Consider the following 16,203-nt stretch of genomic DNA (forward strand, 5'->3'; position numbering starts at 1 on the left):
GTTCCCTTCTTCATCCCCCTGCTCCAAACCAGCCGTCCGTCAAAAAACCCTCTCCTTCTGTAGCCATGTCCTCCCAATCCTCTTCCTCGAGTGAGCTGGAGCCGGAAGTCAATCAGATGGCCATCTACGATGCTCTCGCGCCTGAGCATTGGGACGCCAGAGAATGGGACTTCTCCATCGAGTCGGAAGCCGACGAACCCCGCACCATCGGAGAAGAAGACCTCCGGTTCCTCGTCGACGGGGAGCTGGAAGCGGCGTGCGAAGACGACCTCCTCTCATGGGAGATGGATCCTTCCTCCGATGAAGAGGAAGAAGAAGCGGAGGAGTCTGAAGAAGAGGACTCCTCCGACACCGGGTACCCACCGGCCAAGCGCCTTCGAGGCTGGGCTTGGTCAGATGACGATGACGACGACGAGGAGGATGAAGACGCTACTGGCGGCTTCATCAGCGGCGACGAAGAGCTCGCCGGTAGCAGCGCCGATGGCGACGACGACGAGGGCAGTGACAGCCCTTAGATTAGGAAGTAGTATAGGGCTAATAGTAGTGCAATAGCACTCAGATGACCCCTTTTGAGAGCGATTAGCTCTTCATTGTAAAGTCCCCCTTTGAATCAATGAAAAAGGTTCTTCCAATTTATCTTCTAATCGCCCGATTTCATATCTTCTTCCTTTCTGCTGGCCGATTTCGTGTATCGGCCTCCATATCTTACTGCTCATCATCCCACATGCTTGGGAAATACTTCTTGAGATGCTGGCCGATTTCGTGTATCGGCCTCCATATCTTACTGCTCATCATCCCACATGCTAGGGCAATACTTCTTGAGATGCTGGCCATTGACAGCCACTGGGAACTTCCAGCCGTCCAACTGCTCGAGCATATATGCATTACCCTTTAAAACTTGGTCGATTTTGTACGGGCCGTGCCAATTTGGAGACCACTTTCCATATATTTTATCCTTAGTCCCCAACGGCAATACAGCTTCCCATACCAGATCACCCACCTGGAACTCCTTTGGCTTCAATTTCTTATTATATGCCCGGGCCACCTTGGCCTTATTCTCTTTGATCTTCTCAAGTGACCAAAGTCTAAGTTCCGTTGCATCCTCAATACTGTCGCTCATCAGGGCTGCATATTCTTCAGTAGTTAGATCATTCTGAAATGTAACCCTTCTCGACCCGGCTTGGATTTCCCAAGGTAACACGGCTTCTTGTCCATAGACCAGATGGTATGGCGAGGTTTTTATCGCTCCATGACACGACATGCGGTAGGCCCACAAAGCTTCTGATAATATTTCGTGCCAACGTCTAGGATTCTCGTCGATCTTTCTTTTAATCAGCTTGATCAAACTTTTGTTGGACGCTTCAGCCTGTCCGTTTGCTTGAGCGTAGTATGGCGACGATCGGATCGACTTGATTCCCATATCATCACAGAATTTCCTAAACTCCTTCGAAACGAAAACCGAACCTCCATCGGTCGTGATAGTACGGGAATTCCGAATCTGTGAATGACATGCTCCTTCACAAAATTGACAACATCTGATGCATTGACTGCCTTCATAGGGACGGCCTCTACCCATTTGGTAAAATAATCTGTAATGGCCAGAACACATACATGACCTTTGCTCGAAGGAGGATGTATCTTGCCGATCATATCCATGCCCCATCCTCGGAATGGCCACGGCTTGATGATAGGATTCATTGCTGATGCAGGTACCATCTGAATGCTCCCAAACCTCTGACATGCCTGACACCCTTTATAGTACTGGAAACAATCTTCAAGCATAGTGGGCCAGAAAAATCCCGATCGCCTGATCAGCCATTTCATCTTATGAGCCGATTGGTGAGTTCCACAAGCACCTTCATGTACCTCATGCAAAAGCCGATTGGACTCGGCTGGCCCCAAACATTTGAGAAGTAACCCTTCCAAGGTCCTGTAGAACATGTCATCCCCAATCAGGACGTACTTCATGGCCCTGTATCTTATCCGTTTAGGTGTCCCCCGAGCCGGATCCTTCAAGTAATTGAAGATATCGGCTCTCCAATCATCGGGCTCCATGAGGTGCACCTGAAAATAGGCTTCCTCAACCACGTCTTTGTATCCTGACGCCGTCTGTGCCAGGTCGTTTGCCTTGGTATTTTGCGTCCTTGGGATCCAATGGAAGTTGATATACCTGAACTGGGCCATCAGCTCACGGCATTGCATCCATAACGGGAAAAGTGACCCACTTTCACACTTGTACTGCTCCGTGAGTTGAGAAATTACCAATTTGGAATCCCCAAAGATCTCCACTGCCTCCGCTCCGGCGTCTAATAGCAACTCCATTCCCTTGCATATCGCCTCATATTCAGCAACATTGTTAGTGCAAGGCGTAGATAACCTGATGGAGAAGGAGTACGTTGCCCCCCGGGGCGACACGAGTAGCATGCCGATGCCACAGCCATCTTCACAGACCGATCCATCGAAGAACATGGTCCATGCACGCACGGATAGTGCCGCTACGTCCGTGTTTATGCGCTCAGCAATAAGATCAGCCAGTGCTTGTCCCTTGACCGCTTTCGCGGGTTGATACCGGATATCAAATTCCGATAGAGCAAACATCCATTTGCCGAGTCGGCCTTTCAATACAGGAGCCGATAACATGTGCTTGATGACATCCGATTTGCAGATGACGATGATTTCTGCCTTCAGTAAGATGTGCTGAATCTTGGTGCAGGTAAAGAACAGGCAAAGGCACAACTTCTCGATCTCGAGGTACCTTGTTTCTGCATCTACCATCCTTCTGCTGAGGTAGAAAACCACTTTCTCTAGACCATCATAAACCTGCACCACCACTGACGCGATAGAGGTGTCAGCTACTGACAGATAAATGTAGAAGGGTCTGTCTTGCTGTGGTGGAACCAACACAGGTGGCTTCGTCAAGTATTCCTTAATATCGTCAAATGCTTTCTGTTGCTCTGCCCCCAGCGAAACTCCTCGTCAGATTTAATTTTGACCAGTCCCATGAATGGCTCGATTCGTCCTGACAGGTTAGAGATAAATCTTCTGACGAAATTGATTTTGCCAATGAGACACTGGAGCTCCTTCTTCGTGGTGGGGGGCTTCATCGTCCGCACCGCCTCTTGACTTTTCAGGCCGATCTCAATCCCACGCTCATGGACCAGGAAACCCAAGAACTGACCGGCCGTCACACCAAAGGCGCACTTTTTTGGATTCATTCTTAGTCCGAACTTCCTAGTTTGGTCGAGGACGTGCCGTAAATCTTCCAAGTGCCCGTCCACCAAAACAGACTTAACCACCACGTCATCGATGTAAATCTCGACCAATTTGCCGATCAAATCGTGAAAGATGTAATTCATGGCCCTTTGGTACGTTGCGCCAGCATTCTTCAGTCCGAATGTCATAACTACGTATTCAAACAAGCCCACCGAGCCTGGCACTCTGAACGTAGTTTTGTTTATATCTTCCGGAGCCATAAAGATCTGGTTGTAGCCGGCATTACCATCCATGAAGCTTAGAACTTTATGACCAGCCGCTGCATTGATCAAGGTCTCTGCTACTGGCATTGGGTATTCATCCTTTGGGGTGGCACTGTTGAGATTCCGAAAATCTATGGCGACGCGCCACCAGCCATCCTTTTTCTCCACAGGTACGACATTGGAAATCCATTCAGCGTACCTGCATGGCCTGATGAACCCGGCGTCTAACATCTTCTGGATCTCTTTCTTGACTTCCACCAAGATTTCGGCCTTCATTTGTCGGGCGCGTTGCTGGAACGGCCGAAATCCTTTCTTCAGAGGGAGCCGATGCTCGATAATGCTCCTGTCTAACCCAGGCATTTCTGTGTAGTCCCATGCGAAACAATCTGGGTATTCCTTCAACAGGGCTATCAACTGGCTCTTCAGCTGCGGATCCAACTTTTTGCTGACAAATGTTGGTCGTGGCTTATCCCCAGGGCCAATGTCAATTTCTTCTAATTCATCAGCCGATGTAAACCCATACCCCAGCTTTCCGTCGCCTGCTAAATCCATGTCGCGTACCGGCAGAAGGCATGTTGAGGTTGGCTTTAGCCGATCGCTAGAATCGGCCTCCTTTTCCATCGTAAAGCTTACTGAGGATTCACCACTTTTCATCATTTGGGGCCGATCGTGAGGATCGGCCTCCTCTTCGCCTTTGCCGTGGGAGCGGCTGCTCTCGGGCTTATCCTTGCCATGGTGATCTGCAAGCCCTGCCATATTGATATCAAACGAGAAACCTGGCTCGCGTCCTATGCAATGGCTGAGATCTACCATGTTGACCTCTGGAAACGGCTGCGTGTCAACTCCCATGGCAAACTGACCGAAGAGTAATCGGCCTTGTTCTATCGCCATCTGAATCTGTCCGCGCAAGACTTTACAGTCGTTGGTGGCATGGGTGAACGTGTGATGCCATTTGCAGTATGGCTTGCCGTTCACTTCTTGTGGCGTGGGGATTTTGTGGCCTTCGGGTAACTTCAGCTGTTTCTCCTTCAGCAGCAAATCAAAAATTTGCTCCGTTTTGCTCAAATCGAAGTCAAACCCCTTCACAGGCCCTGGTTGCTTCACCCACTTACAGGACACGGGTTTTGCCCCCCGAGTCCACTCAGCTACGGCGACCTCCTGATCTCCTACAGGATCTTCATCTTCGTCTGTCTCGATCAGGGCGACGCGCTTGTACTTGTCCTGGTACAATTCTGGATGGCGCTGTTCATATGCTGTCAACTTCTGAACCATGTGCGCCGTTGAATCGTACTCGGCTTGGAAGGTCACATCTCGGAGCGGCGCCGATAATCCTGCTATCGCCAGCTCGACCGCTTCCTTCTCGGATAGGCGAACCGAATAACATCGGTTCCCGACGGTCCCGAACCTCTGGATGTACTCAGATACCGTCTCTCCTCGTCTCTGCCGAACTTGTGTCAGATCGGCAAGGCCAGCTTCAGTAGCTTCTGTATGGTATTGCTCGTGGAATTGCTCCTCCAACTGCTTCCACGTCTGAACCGAGTTTGCTAGTAACGAGGTGTACCACCCAAAGGCCGGACCCGTGAGAGATTGTGAGAAGAACCTCACACGCAGCTCGTCTGAAGCTGAGACCATGCCCAACTGTGCCAAGTATCGGCTCACGTGCTCGATTGAGCTGGTTCCTTCTGATCCACTAATTTTTTTGAAGTCAGGGAGCCGATACTTAGGTGGCAGCGGGATCAGGTCGTAGTCGTTGGGATACGGCTTGGAATAGCCGATCATTCTCTTCTTCGGCAGGATGCCGAACCGGTCTCTCATGATTGTGGTGATCTCATCCACCGTAGGAGCTGCAGAAGTTGATCGTTCATGACTTGTATTGGTGGCATATTTAGTTAGCCACGCCTGTTTCTCAGCATCTGCTCCAGAACTGCTTCCTGCTCCAGCAACTCCTCCTGCCGTGGCAGTCCTTCCTGCTGTAACCTGGGTCATCCAGTTGTTGCAGTCCGGCATGTATGTGCACACGTATCCATGTGGAATCTCCTTGGGCGGCTCGTACAGGAATTGGTAATCGCCCGGATCACCTCCAACCTTGTAGACCATGTACGCCGGTGAACCTTGTTGCTGTGGAGCTGGTGTCGTGAATGGCGATGGCGGCCTGGTATAGAATGGTATCTCTCCTTGATGAGTTCCTAGAGCAGGTCCTGACGGAGAGTACTTGTGCTTCATGACTTCTTGCACCACATTGAGCGCGACACGCTCCAGAGTGTTCACCAAGCTCTCAGAATGCCGATGCAGAGAGTGAGCAACGGCATAGTCGATTTCCTGTCGCAGGGCTCTGGTACGTTCGTCCGAAGGGAGAGATAGATCTAGTCCATCTAGCGCACCTCCGGGTTGGAACCCTTTGAACTTGATCCCGCGCGAACGGGTTTTCTCAAAAGCGCCGATGAGATCGGCTTCCAAGATAGCCTTGAGCTCATCATATCTCTTCTTATGCTCAGGAGGCAGATCTTCATACTTGACTGGTTCCGCCGCCTGAGGTGCAGATGACGACATGGTTGTTGCGGAAGATTGTCCCGATGTCCCACTGGGCGTGCCAGAATGTGTTGCCTGCCAAAGCGCACCCGCGAGCAGTGGTTAAACAACACGAAGAGCCGGGAGGCTTCCAAGGCGGCAGTGGGCCCTGGTCCCTCGACGTCGTCCCGCAAATTGTTCCGGCACACGTCCTGGCGGTTTGCAAGGGCGTGCCACCTGACCTATACCTGGCCAGGAAGGTGTAGAGTTGCTTCGATTAGGCTCCTGCATGGTAGACATGTAAACATTAAATACGAGCCCTATCGGCTCTCAGGTTGCCCTGTGGATCGGCTCAAAGAGCCGATCGCCCCATGGTTCACGATGGATTTTCAATGACATGGGGATCCTGCTTGATCAAAACAAAGCTAAACTAATCTACGACAGTTTAAGGTTTTCACCGTATGATCAGAACATCCTACGCGTAGTTGAGCCTAATAGACACGCAAGATAACGGAAAGTTAACCCTAAAAGAGGCCTAAAAACCAACGTTAAGTTAATTCCCGGAACATCCCTCTTAGGACTAACAAACCATACCTAATGCGCTACCGGATCGTTCAACCCGTTTGCAAGGCCTAACCATACGGATATCAAACTAATCCTTGAAGAATCAAGGAGCAACTATAACAGATTAGATCTACTAAGCAACGAACAAGCAAGATGCTGCCCTTACACCTGGATAGGCGTAAGGGCAGCTAGATATCGAGGGACGGCATAGCTAAGCAGATATGCGTAAGAAAAGCATCTATGCAAGCCCCAAAATATCTACGATAAGTAGTGCTACTCGCCATCAACAACGCTTCAGTACGAGCAACACAAGGTAAACGAATAAACGTTGTGCTGCCTAGATCGCAAGATGCGATCTAGGCAGCATGATGCTTACCGGGAGAAACCCTCGAAAGAAGGGGTGGCGATGCGCCTGGTTTGTGTTTGTTGTGAACGTGATTGTCCTCCTTTTCTGATAACCCTAGATACATATTTATAGTCCATGGGACTTTCTAATTCGGGCGTGCACCTAACCGTGCACGAGATAAACTCTATCTTTTAATCTAAACTACCATACGATTTGGCCAAAAGTGCGCGCCATGTTGGAGTAGACTAGTAGAGGAGGTCTCGACGACGGGTGTCGGAGTAGAGGAGCAGGTGGTGTAGTTGGGAAAGAGGCGAGTCTCGACGACGGGTGTCGGAGTAGAGAAGCATGTGGCGTAGGGTGGGAAGATGCGAGGACGCTGGAGGCAAAGCTGTAGTGTACGAAGACGTAGAAGGCGGCTAACCCAGCGGTGACCTGGGGTGGTCATGCTGGATGCCTAGACGGGCGTTGCGGTGGTCGGCGAGCCCAGCGCGACCTGAAGTGGTTGGCGAGCCTAGCGGTGACCTGGGGTGGAGGCGCGGCGGCGGTACACGAAGTAGGCGAGGAAGACCCGGCGGCGTGACGAAGACCATGCACGGATGGAGGCGACCCGCGCCGAAGGGGTGGCGCTGTGGTGGCCTCGGACATCGATGCGCGGGGGACGGCGAAGGTGACCGCGTGCAGCGATGCCACGGCCCGAGGGGACGGCGTAGCTGCCGGGCGCGAGTCCGTGCAGCGGCGGGAGACCACCAGCGACGTACACGCCTCGGAACGCGCGTCGGAGGCCGGTAGCATGGACCAAAGGCGGCGGCACTGCGGCCCGAAGGGGAGACGCAGCGGCACCCGGATGCTCGATCGGTGGTAGGCGCGTGCTCGGGGACGTGCTTGGCGTAGACGTGCGCGGGGTCGGTTGATCAGACCGACGGCGGCGCGATACGCGCCATGGCGTGGACAACGCGCAGATCGGAGCTGATGGCGACGTTGTCGATGTCCCGGGCGATGACGGTGGAGACGAGCCGGCGATGGAGGCCGCGCGAGCGAGACAGCCTGCTGCGTCGCACGTAGGGGCGCCCCGTGTGCAGCACGTCTGGTTGTGCCGTGCGGTTGATGGCTGGTGCAGGTCGATGTCGTTGTCAGAGTAGAGGCGCAAGAGGACGACGGCGATGGGCGACTCAATCCGATCAATGATCGGTAAACCAAAAAGAAAACGCCGGTCGAGCGACCGGCGGAGCAAAAAGAAAACCAATCTACGGATTGGAAAAAAAAGACTCGAGGGCAGCGGATCAACGGATCAGCGGACGAACCCTCATACGGGTTGTGCGGCCCCCGGAGTAGATCATGGAGATCGACCTCCCCGGGGGCGGCGCGGCGCGGAAGCTTGGGCGGCGGCTAGGTCAAGGAGTGCCGCTCTAATACCATGTTGAAGGATAGAGAGGGAGAGGGATTGGCGGAATATGATGGATGTTGTATTGCGCCTCATGGGCGAGTATATATAGAGTACAAGACTTGGAAACTAAGAAACCTCCTAGGGAGAATATGGAAACAATCCTAATACAATCCCGTGTAATCTTTAACTACCAAATATACTCTAACATTTTCTTTTTGGAAATGTCAAGCCTATTTGTTGATACATTTTTCAACTCCTTGTCATTAGAACTATCCACAACCAAGTGTTTGAGTTGTTGTTCCAGGCCATAAATCTTTTATTGAGTGAAATCAGCTGGATAATATTTCTTTACCATCTCACAAATATCATCAGCTTTGAAAGATCTAAATTTATTTGCAGGGATCAAATAGCACTAATGGACAGAATATCTGTTACCTTCTCATTGAACCGGAATTCTAGTTTATGGGATTGAGTATCAATTGTTGCACGGAATACTTTCACTCGAAAATAATGCTCCTTAGTGAAACAATTAGGTCCGGTGTCAAGCAGTCTGTGCCGCTCGGCCGCTATGAGAAGATGACCCGCATCCTCTGTGGCCGCCCGCTGGCGCGATATCTCGACATCGTTGATGTACTCGAGCTCTTCCTCCTTCAGCCACCGGAAGCGTTGCGCTTTGAAGGAGGCAAGAATCACCGCCTGCTCCGGGCCACCATGGACCTGCTGCTCCTCGGCCCACTGTGTTGCCTCCTCCTTCGCCTCGGCTTCTGCGTCTGCTATGAACGTCTCGTTCCACTCGTCACCGGAGTCGCCGTAGTCGTCGGATTTGAAAATCCGGTAGCTCGAACTCGGCGTCGGGTTGCGGCGGGGACACGAGCTCAGGCTGTGGTGGTGGTTGCGGCGCCGATGGCGGTGTGCGACCGTTTCGGCCTAGTATTGAGTACGTGGTCACCAGCCGCCGCTGCATTGTTCTGGAGAGGAAAGCGGCGGTGGTGGAGAGGAGAGGATAGCGCGGCGGAACAGAGGAGACCGGCGGTCATAGAGAGGCTAGTGCAGCGGAGGGCACACTAAATAGGTGGAGCCAAATCGCCGCAGAGTATCTGAGGCGTCACATTTACGGCGGTGTCTGCGTGTGGAGAACTGGTGGCTTCATCGGCAACTGCCCGCAGAGCATACGGGGCAACACATTTATGATGCCACTGGCCGTTGAGTTGCTGCCAAGATGGCCCCACACACCTAATCCAACATGACGCGAGGCGCCGGCGTGCCCGTTTGGCACGCAGCGCAAAGGGGGCCGACACGGGATTGCCGGCGGTTTTATTGGCCTCGAAACCACGATGACGCTTTATTAGGCGCACCGGTGTGAGCCCAATTTTACCGCTAGCCTCCAAATTACTATTTGAGATGCTATTGGGCTCGCCGGTGAAGATGCTCTTAGTCCAAAGAGTTACCCACTAGCTTTTTTTTTTATTTGGATACATAGAATGCACCTGTGCACGATAAACACACCACCACATTCGGTATAGATACAGAGAGCATATGTTTTCTCTGTTTTGAAATACATCTTACACATGTTTGGAAATTTAAAAAATTAAAACGAAAAGTTCGCACGCACATCTTCTCGTGCTGCGCGCTCACAAAGTCGTTTCATAAAAAATCGACTTATCGTGTGACATGTGTAAAAAAATAAAATTCAGTGCTAAAAATAATGCTTTTCACAAGATAAATTTTATCTTTTTCACATAGGCAGAAATTATTAGTTTTTCGTGAAACTTGATGAACAAACGTATATTATGAAGATGTACATGTACTATAATTTTTTGTTAAAAAATTTCGACACTCTGAAATGTGATTTTTTAGTAGAGGGGGAGCTGAATTGAATTTCCCGTACATATATATCAATAATAACTGAAGTAGCAATTGCCCTTTTGTGAAACCGGATCTTGACAATTAACGAAGAACACATCCTTCTATGCATGTGAGGGAAAATATACGGATCCCGGCTGACAACTCTGTTTCTTCCTGTATTTAGAGGGTTATATATAGCAAAAGAGAAAATTTAATGCAGAGCGTCAAAATCACATGGAATGCACACTTTGCCATCAACAGTGACGTCTTTGTCCCTTTCATGCCCTAAAAATATACTCCATAATAACAATAACAACTGAAGTAGCAATTGCCCCTTTGTCCTAAAAAAGAAACCGGATCTTGACAATGAGCGAAGAACATATAGTATGCATGATCAGGGGCCCTGTCGCCTACTCTGCTTCTTCCTGTATTTGGAAGAAGATAATCAGAGGCTACATATGCAGGTAGTACTACTAGTATTATAATTTTAGAGTCCTGGATTAGGATTACTGGAAGAACTAGCTCCACAGCGGCGTCTGCACAGCCCCGCCGTCCTCACGCCACGCTCCGGCGTCCGGCGGCTCGACGAGCATGCCCTGCGCGAGGCTCTCGTAGTAGGGCCCGGCGACCATGCCGCCGAACCAGTGCTCGTCGTCGACCTCCAGCAGGCCGCCAGACGACATGTAGAACAGGGAGGCGCTCGGAGCCGGCGAGCCGATGACGATCTTCTCGGCGGCGGCGGACAGGGCGGACGCGACAGTAGTATCCCGGACCGTGAACGCGACGACGGGGAGCACGGGGAGCATCCGCCAGGCGGAGTCGGCGAAGTTGAGGCAGGCGTCGGGCCCGGAAAGCGCGAGCGCGGCGGCGTCGTGCGCGCGGGCGGCCATCTCGGCGGTGGCGAAGGTGCCGAGCCAGAGCCTGGAGCCCCTGGTGCCGTGCACGCGCATCTCACACACCCACTACCCGACGCGGCCGCGGCGGCGCACGCCGCGGTACACCGGGTGGCGCGTCTCGTGGAACTTGGTGCGCCCCGCGGGGCGCTTCGGCGGCTCCGAGCACACCGTCCTGTGGCTGTGGGGCTGCTCCTGGCCGGACGTGGAGGCGGCGTCCATCTCTGTTCAAATGCCTGTGGAGGAGGCGGCTCCGAGCACACCGTCCTGTGGCTGTGGGGCTGCTCCTGGCCGGACGTGGAGGCGGCGTCCATCTCTGTTCAAGTGCCTGTGGAGGAGGCGGCTCCGAGCACACCGTCCTGTGGCTGTGGGGCTACTCCTGGCCGGACGTGGAGGCGGCGTCGAGGGGCGGCGGAGCTTGGTTTAGAAGAATGGGGATACGGCGGAGGACGGATATGTAGGCAAGCGGGCGGTGGTTACCCGGCGGGAAGAAATGGAACTGGGGTAGGCCCCGTCACGCTCACGCTGGCATAAGCGAGCAGCGTGGCAGCTTCATGGCCTGGCTTCCTTTTCCGCACCACAGTCAGCAATATCTAGCTGAAGCGAGACGTCGCCCAAATCTTTGCTTCCAAAACAGGCAAGAAATATCCTATATTGGCATCTTGTCACTTGGCCATAGGATGAAGGAGGTCCCGCCCAGAGGGCGACGTTCCCAGCAGCTACCGAGCGAGCGTGAGAGCATCTCCACTCATTTGCCCTCCCCACACCGAAATCCGGGGAGATCGGATGTAAATTTGGCGTGGGGAGGAGCAGTTTCCCAGCCGCGATCTCAGGCGAAGACGTCGATCTAAATTTGAAAAACGAAAACTTGACGAAATACGGCTAAAAACGATTGAATTTAGACTAAATTTAATAATATTTACTATATAGAGGGCGAAGTTCATACATAGAGGCCGAATTCGACTATATTTCGAATTCGGCTAGGGGAATACAACTGTAAATATTAAAACACGGCGCTCTACATGCCGAAATGGCGGTAGAACACCGTGTAGTCCATGTCGCCGTCGCCGTCGCCGTCGTCGGAGCCGTCGTCGTCGAACCGCGGCGGCGCCGAAGCCCTCGGCCGCCGCCTTGGCCGGCGTCTCCCCACCGGCCGATGGTGCGAGGCGGGACGGCGATGGCTTGCAGGCTGTGTCGTCGTCGGAGGATTCGAGGTCGACGACGGGGACGGCGGCGCCGGATGGAGGAGTCGCAGGCCGGCGGAAGCGGGCGACGTCCTGGAGGAGCCTCGCCTGCCGCTCCGCCTCCTCCTTCTCCCACTGCTCGCCTGGTCGAGCGGCATGGCGTTCTGAGCGGGGACGAGGTCCTGGAGGGACCTCGTGATGACGGCCTCGAGGATGGCCGCGTCCTCGGCGCTCTCGGCCTCCTCCACCTTCACCTTCGCCGGCTTGCGGTTCCGCTCGCCGGAGGTGTCCTCTTCGCGCTTCGGGCGGAGGCGTCCTTATGCCGTCGAGGGCTTGCGGATGACGATGCCGCCACCGCCGCGCGTGCGGTTTCTCGGCGGCGAAGCCGGCTCCTTTTTCACCGGCGCCAAGGATGGCGCCGACCTGGAGAGCGACCTCGACGCCGTGTCGGAAGACGACGAGCTGGCAGCCAATCTTGGTTCTCCATGTTTATATGTCCTAAACAAACCTAAAAGAATGAAAAGGTACATTGGTGCACCCTCGCGCGGAGAAATCTAGGGGGTAGACCCGCCGGGGCACACGTTCCGCTGTTTTGGGGGGAGGAGGGGGAGAACGACCACCGGAGCATCGGAACCCCACCAAATCTTGCATGTGGACCTATGACATGTGTGAAAGTGTGGTTCAAGGTGTAATGGTGAAAAAGTAGCTCCCCTAAACCCTAAACCCTAGCCCTAACCCTACACCTAACCCTAACCAGTAGATCAGGCACACCCTCGATCGTGTGATAATGGTTCTAGCTGCGGGGTATATGTGCTAAAGGGTCCCAATCTTGGTTCTCCATGTGTATATGTCCTAAAAAACCTAAAAGAATGAAAAGGTACATTGGTGCACCCTCGCGCGGAGAAATCTAGGGGGTAGACCCATCGGGGCACACGTTCCGCTGTTTTGGGGGGGAGAGGGGGAGAACGACCGCCGGAGCACCGGAACCCCACCAAACCTTGCATGTGGACCTATGATATGTCTCAAAGTGTGGTGCAAGGTGTAATGGTGAAAAAGTAGCTCCCCTAAACCCTAAAACCTAGCCCTAACCCTACACCTAACCCTAACCAGTAGATCAGGCACACCCTCGATCGTGTGATAATGGCTCTAGCTGCGGGGTATATGTGCTAAAGGGTCCTAATCTTGGTTCTCCATGTGTATATGTCCTAAACAAACCTAAAAGAATGAAAAGGTACATTGGTGCACCCTGGCGCGGAGAAATCTAGGGGGTAGACCCGCCGGGGCACACATTCCGCTGTTTTGGGGGAGGAGAGGGAGAACGACCGCCGGAGCACCGGAACCCCACCAAATCTTGCATGTGGACCTATGACATGTGTGAAAGTGTGGTGCAAGGTGTAATGGTGAAAAAGTAGCTCCCCTAAACCCTAAACCCTAGCCCTAACCCTACACCTAACCCTAACCAGTAGATCAGGCACACCCTCGATCGTGTGATAATGGCTCTAGCTGCGGGGTATATGTGCTAAAGGGTCCCAATCTTGGTTCTCCATGTGTATATGTCCTAAACAAACCTAAAAGAATGAAAAGGTACATTGGTGCACCCTCGCGCGGAGAAATCTAGGGGGTAGACCCGTCGGGGCACACGTTCCGCTGTTTTGGGGGGGAAGAGGGGGAGAACGACCGCCGGAGCACCGAAACCCCACCAAACCTTGCATGTGGACCTATGATATGTCTCAAAGTGTGGTGCAAGGTGTAATGGTGCAAAAGTAGCTCCCCTAAACCCTAAACCCTAGCCCTAACCCTACACCTAACCCTAACCAGTAGATCAGGCACACCCTCGATCGTGTGATAATGGCTCTAGCTGAGGGGTATATGTGCTAAAGGGTCCCAATCTTGGTTCTCCATGTGTATATGTCCTAAACAAACCTAAAATAATGAAAAGGTATATTGGTGCACCCTCGCGCGGAGAAATCTAGTGGGTAGACCCGCCGGGGCACACGTTCCGCTGTTTTGGGGGGGGAGGGGGAGAACGACCGCCGGAACACCGGAACCCCACCAAATCTTGCATGTGGACATATGATATGTGTCAAAGTGTGGTTCAAGGTGTGATTCACCAAATGGTGCATGGCATGGATCCCCGGTCTGACATTCCTCACCTTCGGGCGATAACACTTAACAGATTCCTGGACGTGTACGGTGAAGTGTCCCGCCGCGGGTATATCGGGGGCTAGATTGTGACAAAGGGTGCCACACATATGGTTTTCCATATGTCCATGGACTAAACAAACGTAAACCTATGAAAAGGTATATTGGTGGAACCTCGCGCGGAGAAATCTAGGGGGGTACACCATCCGGGGCCCACAGACAGCCGTTTTAGGGGGGAATGACCCCCGGAGCACCGGAATGCCACCAAAACTTGCAAGTGGACCTAAAACCTAACCCTAACAAACCTAAAAGAATGAAAAAGTACATGTGCACCCTCGCGCGGAGAAATCTACGGGGGTAGACCCGGCGTCCCGCTGTTTTTGGGGGAAGGAGGGGGACGGCCGCCGGAGCACCGGAACCCTGATATATGTGGGGGGATGAACATGGAGACTAATTTTGTATTGCACATTGTCTAAAAAATAGTCATCAGAAAGAAAAACTAATTAACAAAATAAATATAAGTATTAGATGAAATAAAATAGTTAGAAAAACAAATAAAATGTATATTGGCGCACGGCAAAGAAGGCAGCGCACGGCAAAGGACCCTTTGCTGTGCAACTAGTCTATCTGCACGGCAATGCCCAGGGCCTTTGCCGTGCATTATTTCTTTGTCGTGCGGCTTGTAGGGACTTTGCCGTCAGCCTATCATTGCCGTGCGCTTTGTTTGGACTTTGCCGTGAGATGTTTCTTTGCCGTGCGCCTAGTCTATGTTTGCTGTGCTTGGGTTCATTACCGTGCGCTGCTCCCAGAATTTGCCGTGCGTATTGTCATTGCCGTGCGTTCTGCTTGCTGCGCACGGCAAAGAAATCTTTGCCGTGCAGCGGCGCACGGCAATGATAGGCTGCACGGCAGCGCCTGATTTTCCCGTAGTGATTCGTGCTCAGGTGACAATTTTCTATTCTTAATGCAGATATGAAGATTGATTTTTATCGAGAGTGCATATAGCACAATAACTCTTAACTTTCTGTAGTAATAATATGTGTGTAACCTTTTACTTTTCTTTCAAGCAAGAGGTTAAGTCCTGGCTTCTAACGAGTTGAGGGATATACCGAATTACCATTGTCAGTATGTTTATATACTTAATTATGTAAGTGGTCTCAGATTACTTATATATTGTACAACTGCATTTAGCAATAAACTTATTCACCAAATTTACTTTTGTGCTATCTTTATAACTACATGAATATACAGAATAGCTTCAGCACAAATAACTATTTTATCTATGTAATTTTATGTGTTTAAGATTAAAAGTTTCCGTAGCAAGGTGCGGGGCATCATCTAGTTTTATAGAGACATCCAACTCAAATCATAATTCAGTAAACAAGTATTTTGTGAAATATAGCGTAAGAGACCCACACGGTGCACACACTCCACCTTTACACACGTGGGACAAGGAGTCTCCGGAGATCACATAAGTAAAATCCACTTGAATAGCATAACGACATCTAGATTACAAAGCTCATCGTATGGATCTCAATCATGTAAGGCAGCTCATGAGATCATTGTATTGAAGTACATGGGAGAGAGAGAGATAAATCACATAGCTATCGGTAGAGCTCTCAGCCCCGGGGGAGAACTACTTACTCCTCATCATAGGAGTCAGCAACGGCGATGGAGATGGTGGTGGAGTCGATGGAGATGGCTCCGGGGGCAATTCCCCGTCCCAGCAGCGTGCCGGAACAGAGACTTATGTCCCCCGGATCTTGTCTGCGACGGCGGCGGAGCTACAGAACTTTTCGCGGATGGGGGCTCGTATATTTAGGGGTTTTGCGTCAGGAGCTTTATATAGGCGGAGGATTTA

At 52.0% G+C, this 16,203-nt stretch overlaps 1 protein-coding gene across 1 annotated transcript; it reads right to left on the minus strand.

The window, feature by feature from the left end:
* Window positions 1-10,632: 10,632 nt before the first annotated feature.
* On the minus strand, window positions 10,633-11,378 carry LOC124654356 (dehydration-responsive element-binding protein 1B-like). Its single transcript, XM_047193366.1, has one exon. It carries the CDS (start codon window positions 11,071-11,073, stop codon window positions 10,642-10,644), a length of 432 nt encoding a protein of 143 aa, XP_047049322.1. The 5' UTR covers window positions 11,074-11,378; the 3' UTR covers window positions 10,633-10,641.
* Between the last annotated feature and the right edge of the window lie 4,825 nt (window positions 11,379-16,203).

This window comes from Lolium rigidum, chromosome 5, assembly GCF_022539505.1.
Source record: "Lolium rigidum isolate FL_2022 chromosome 5, APGP_CSIRO_Lrig_0.1, whole genome shotgun sequence".
Classification (NCBI taxonomy): domain Eukaryota; kingdom Viridiplantae; phylum Streptophyta; class Magnoliopsida; order Poales; family Poaceae; genus Lolium; species Lolium rigidum.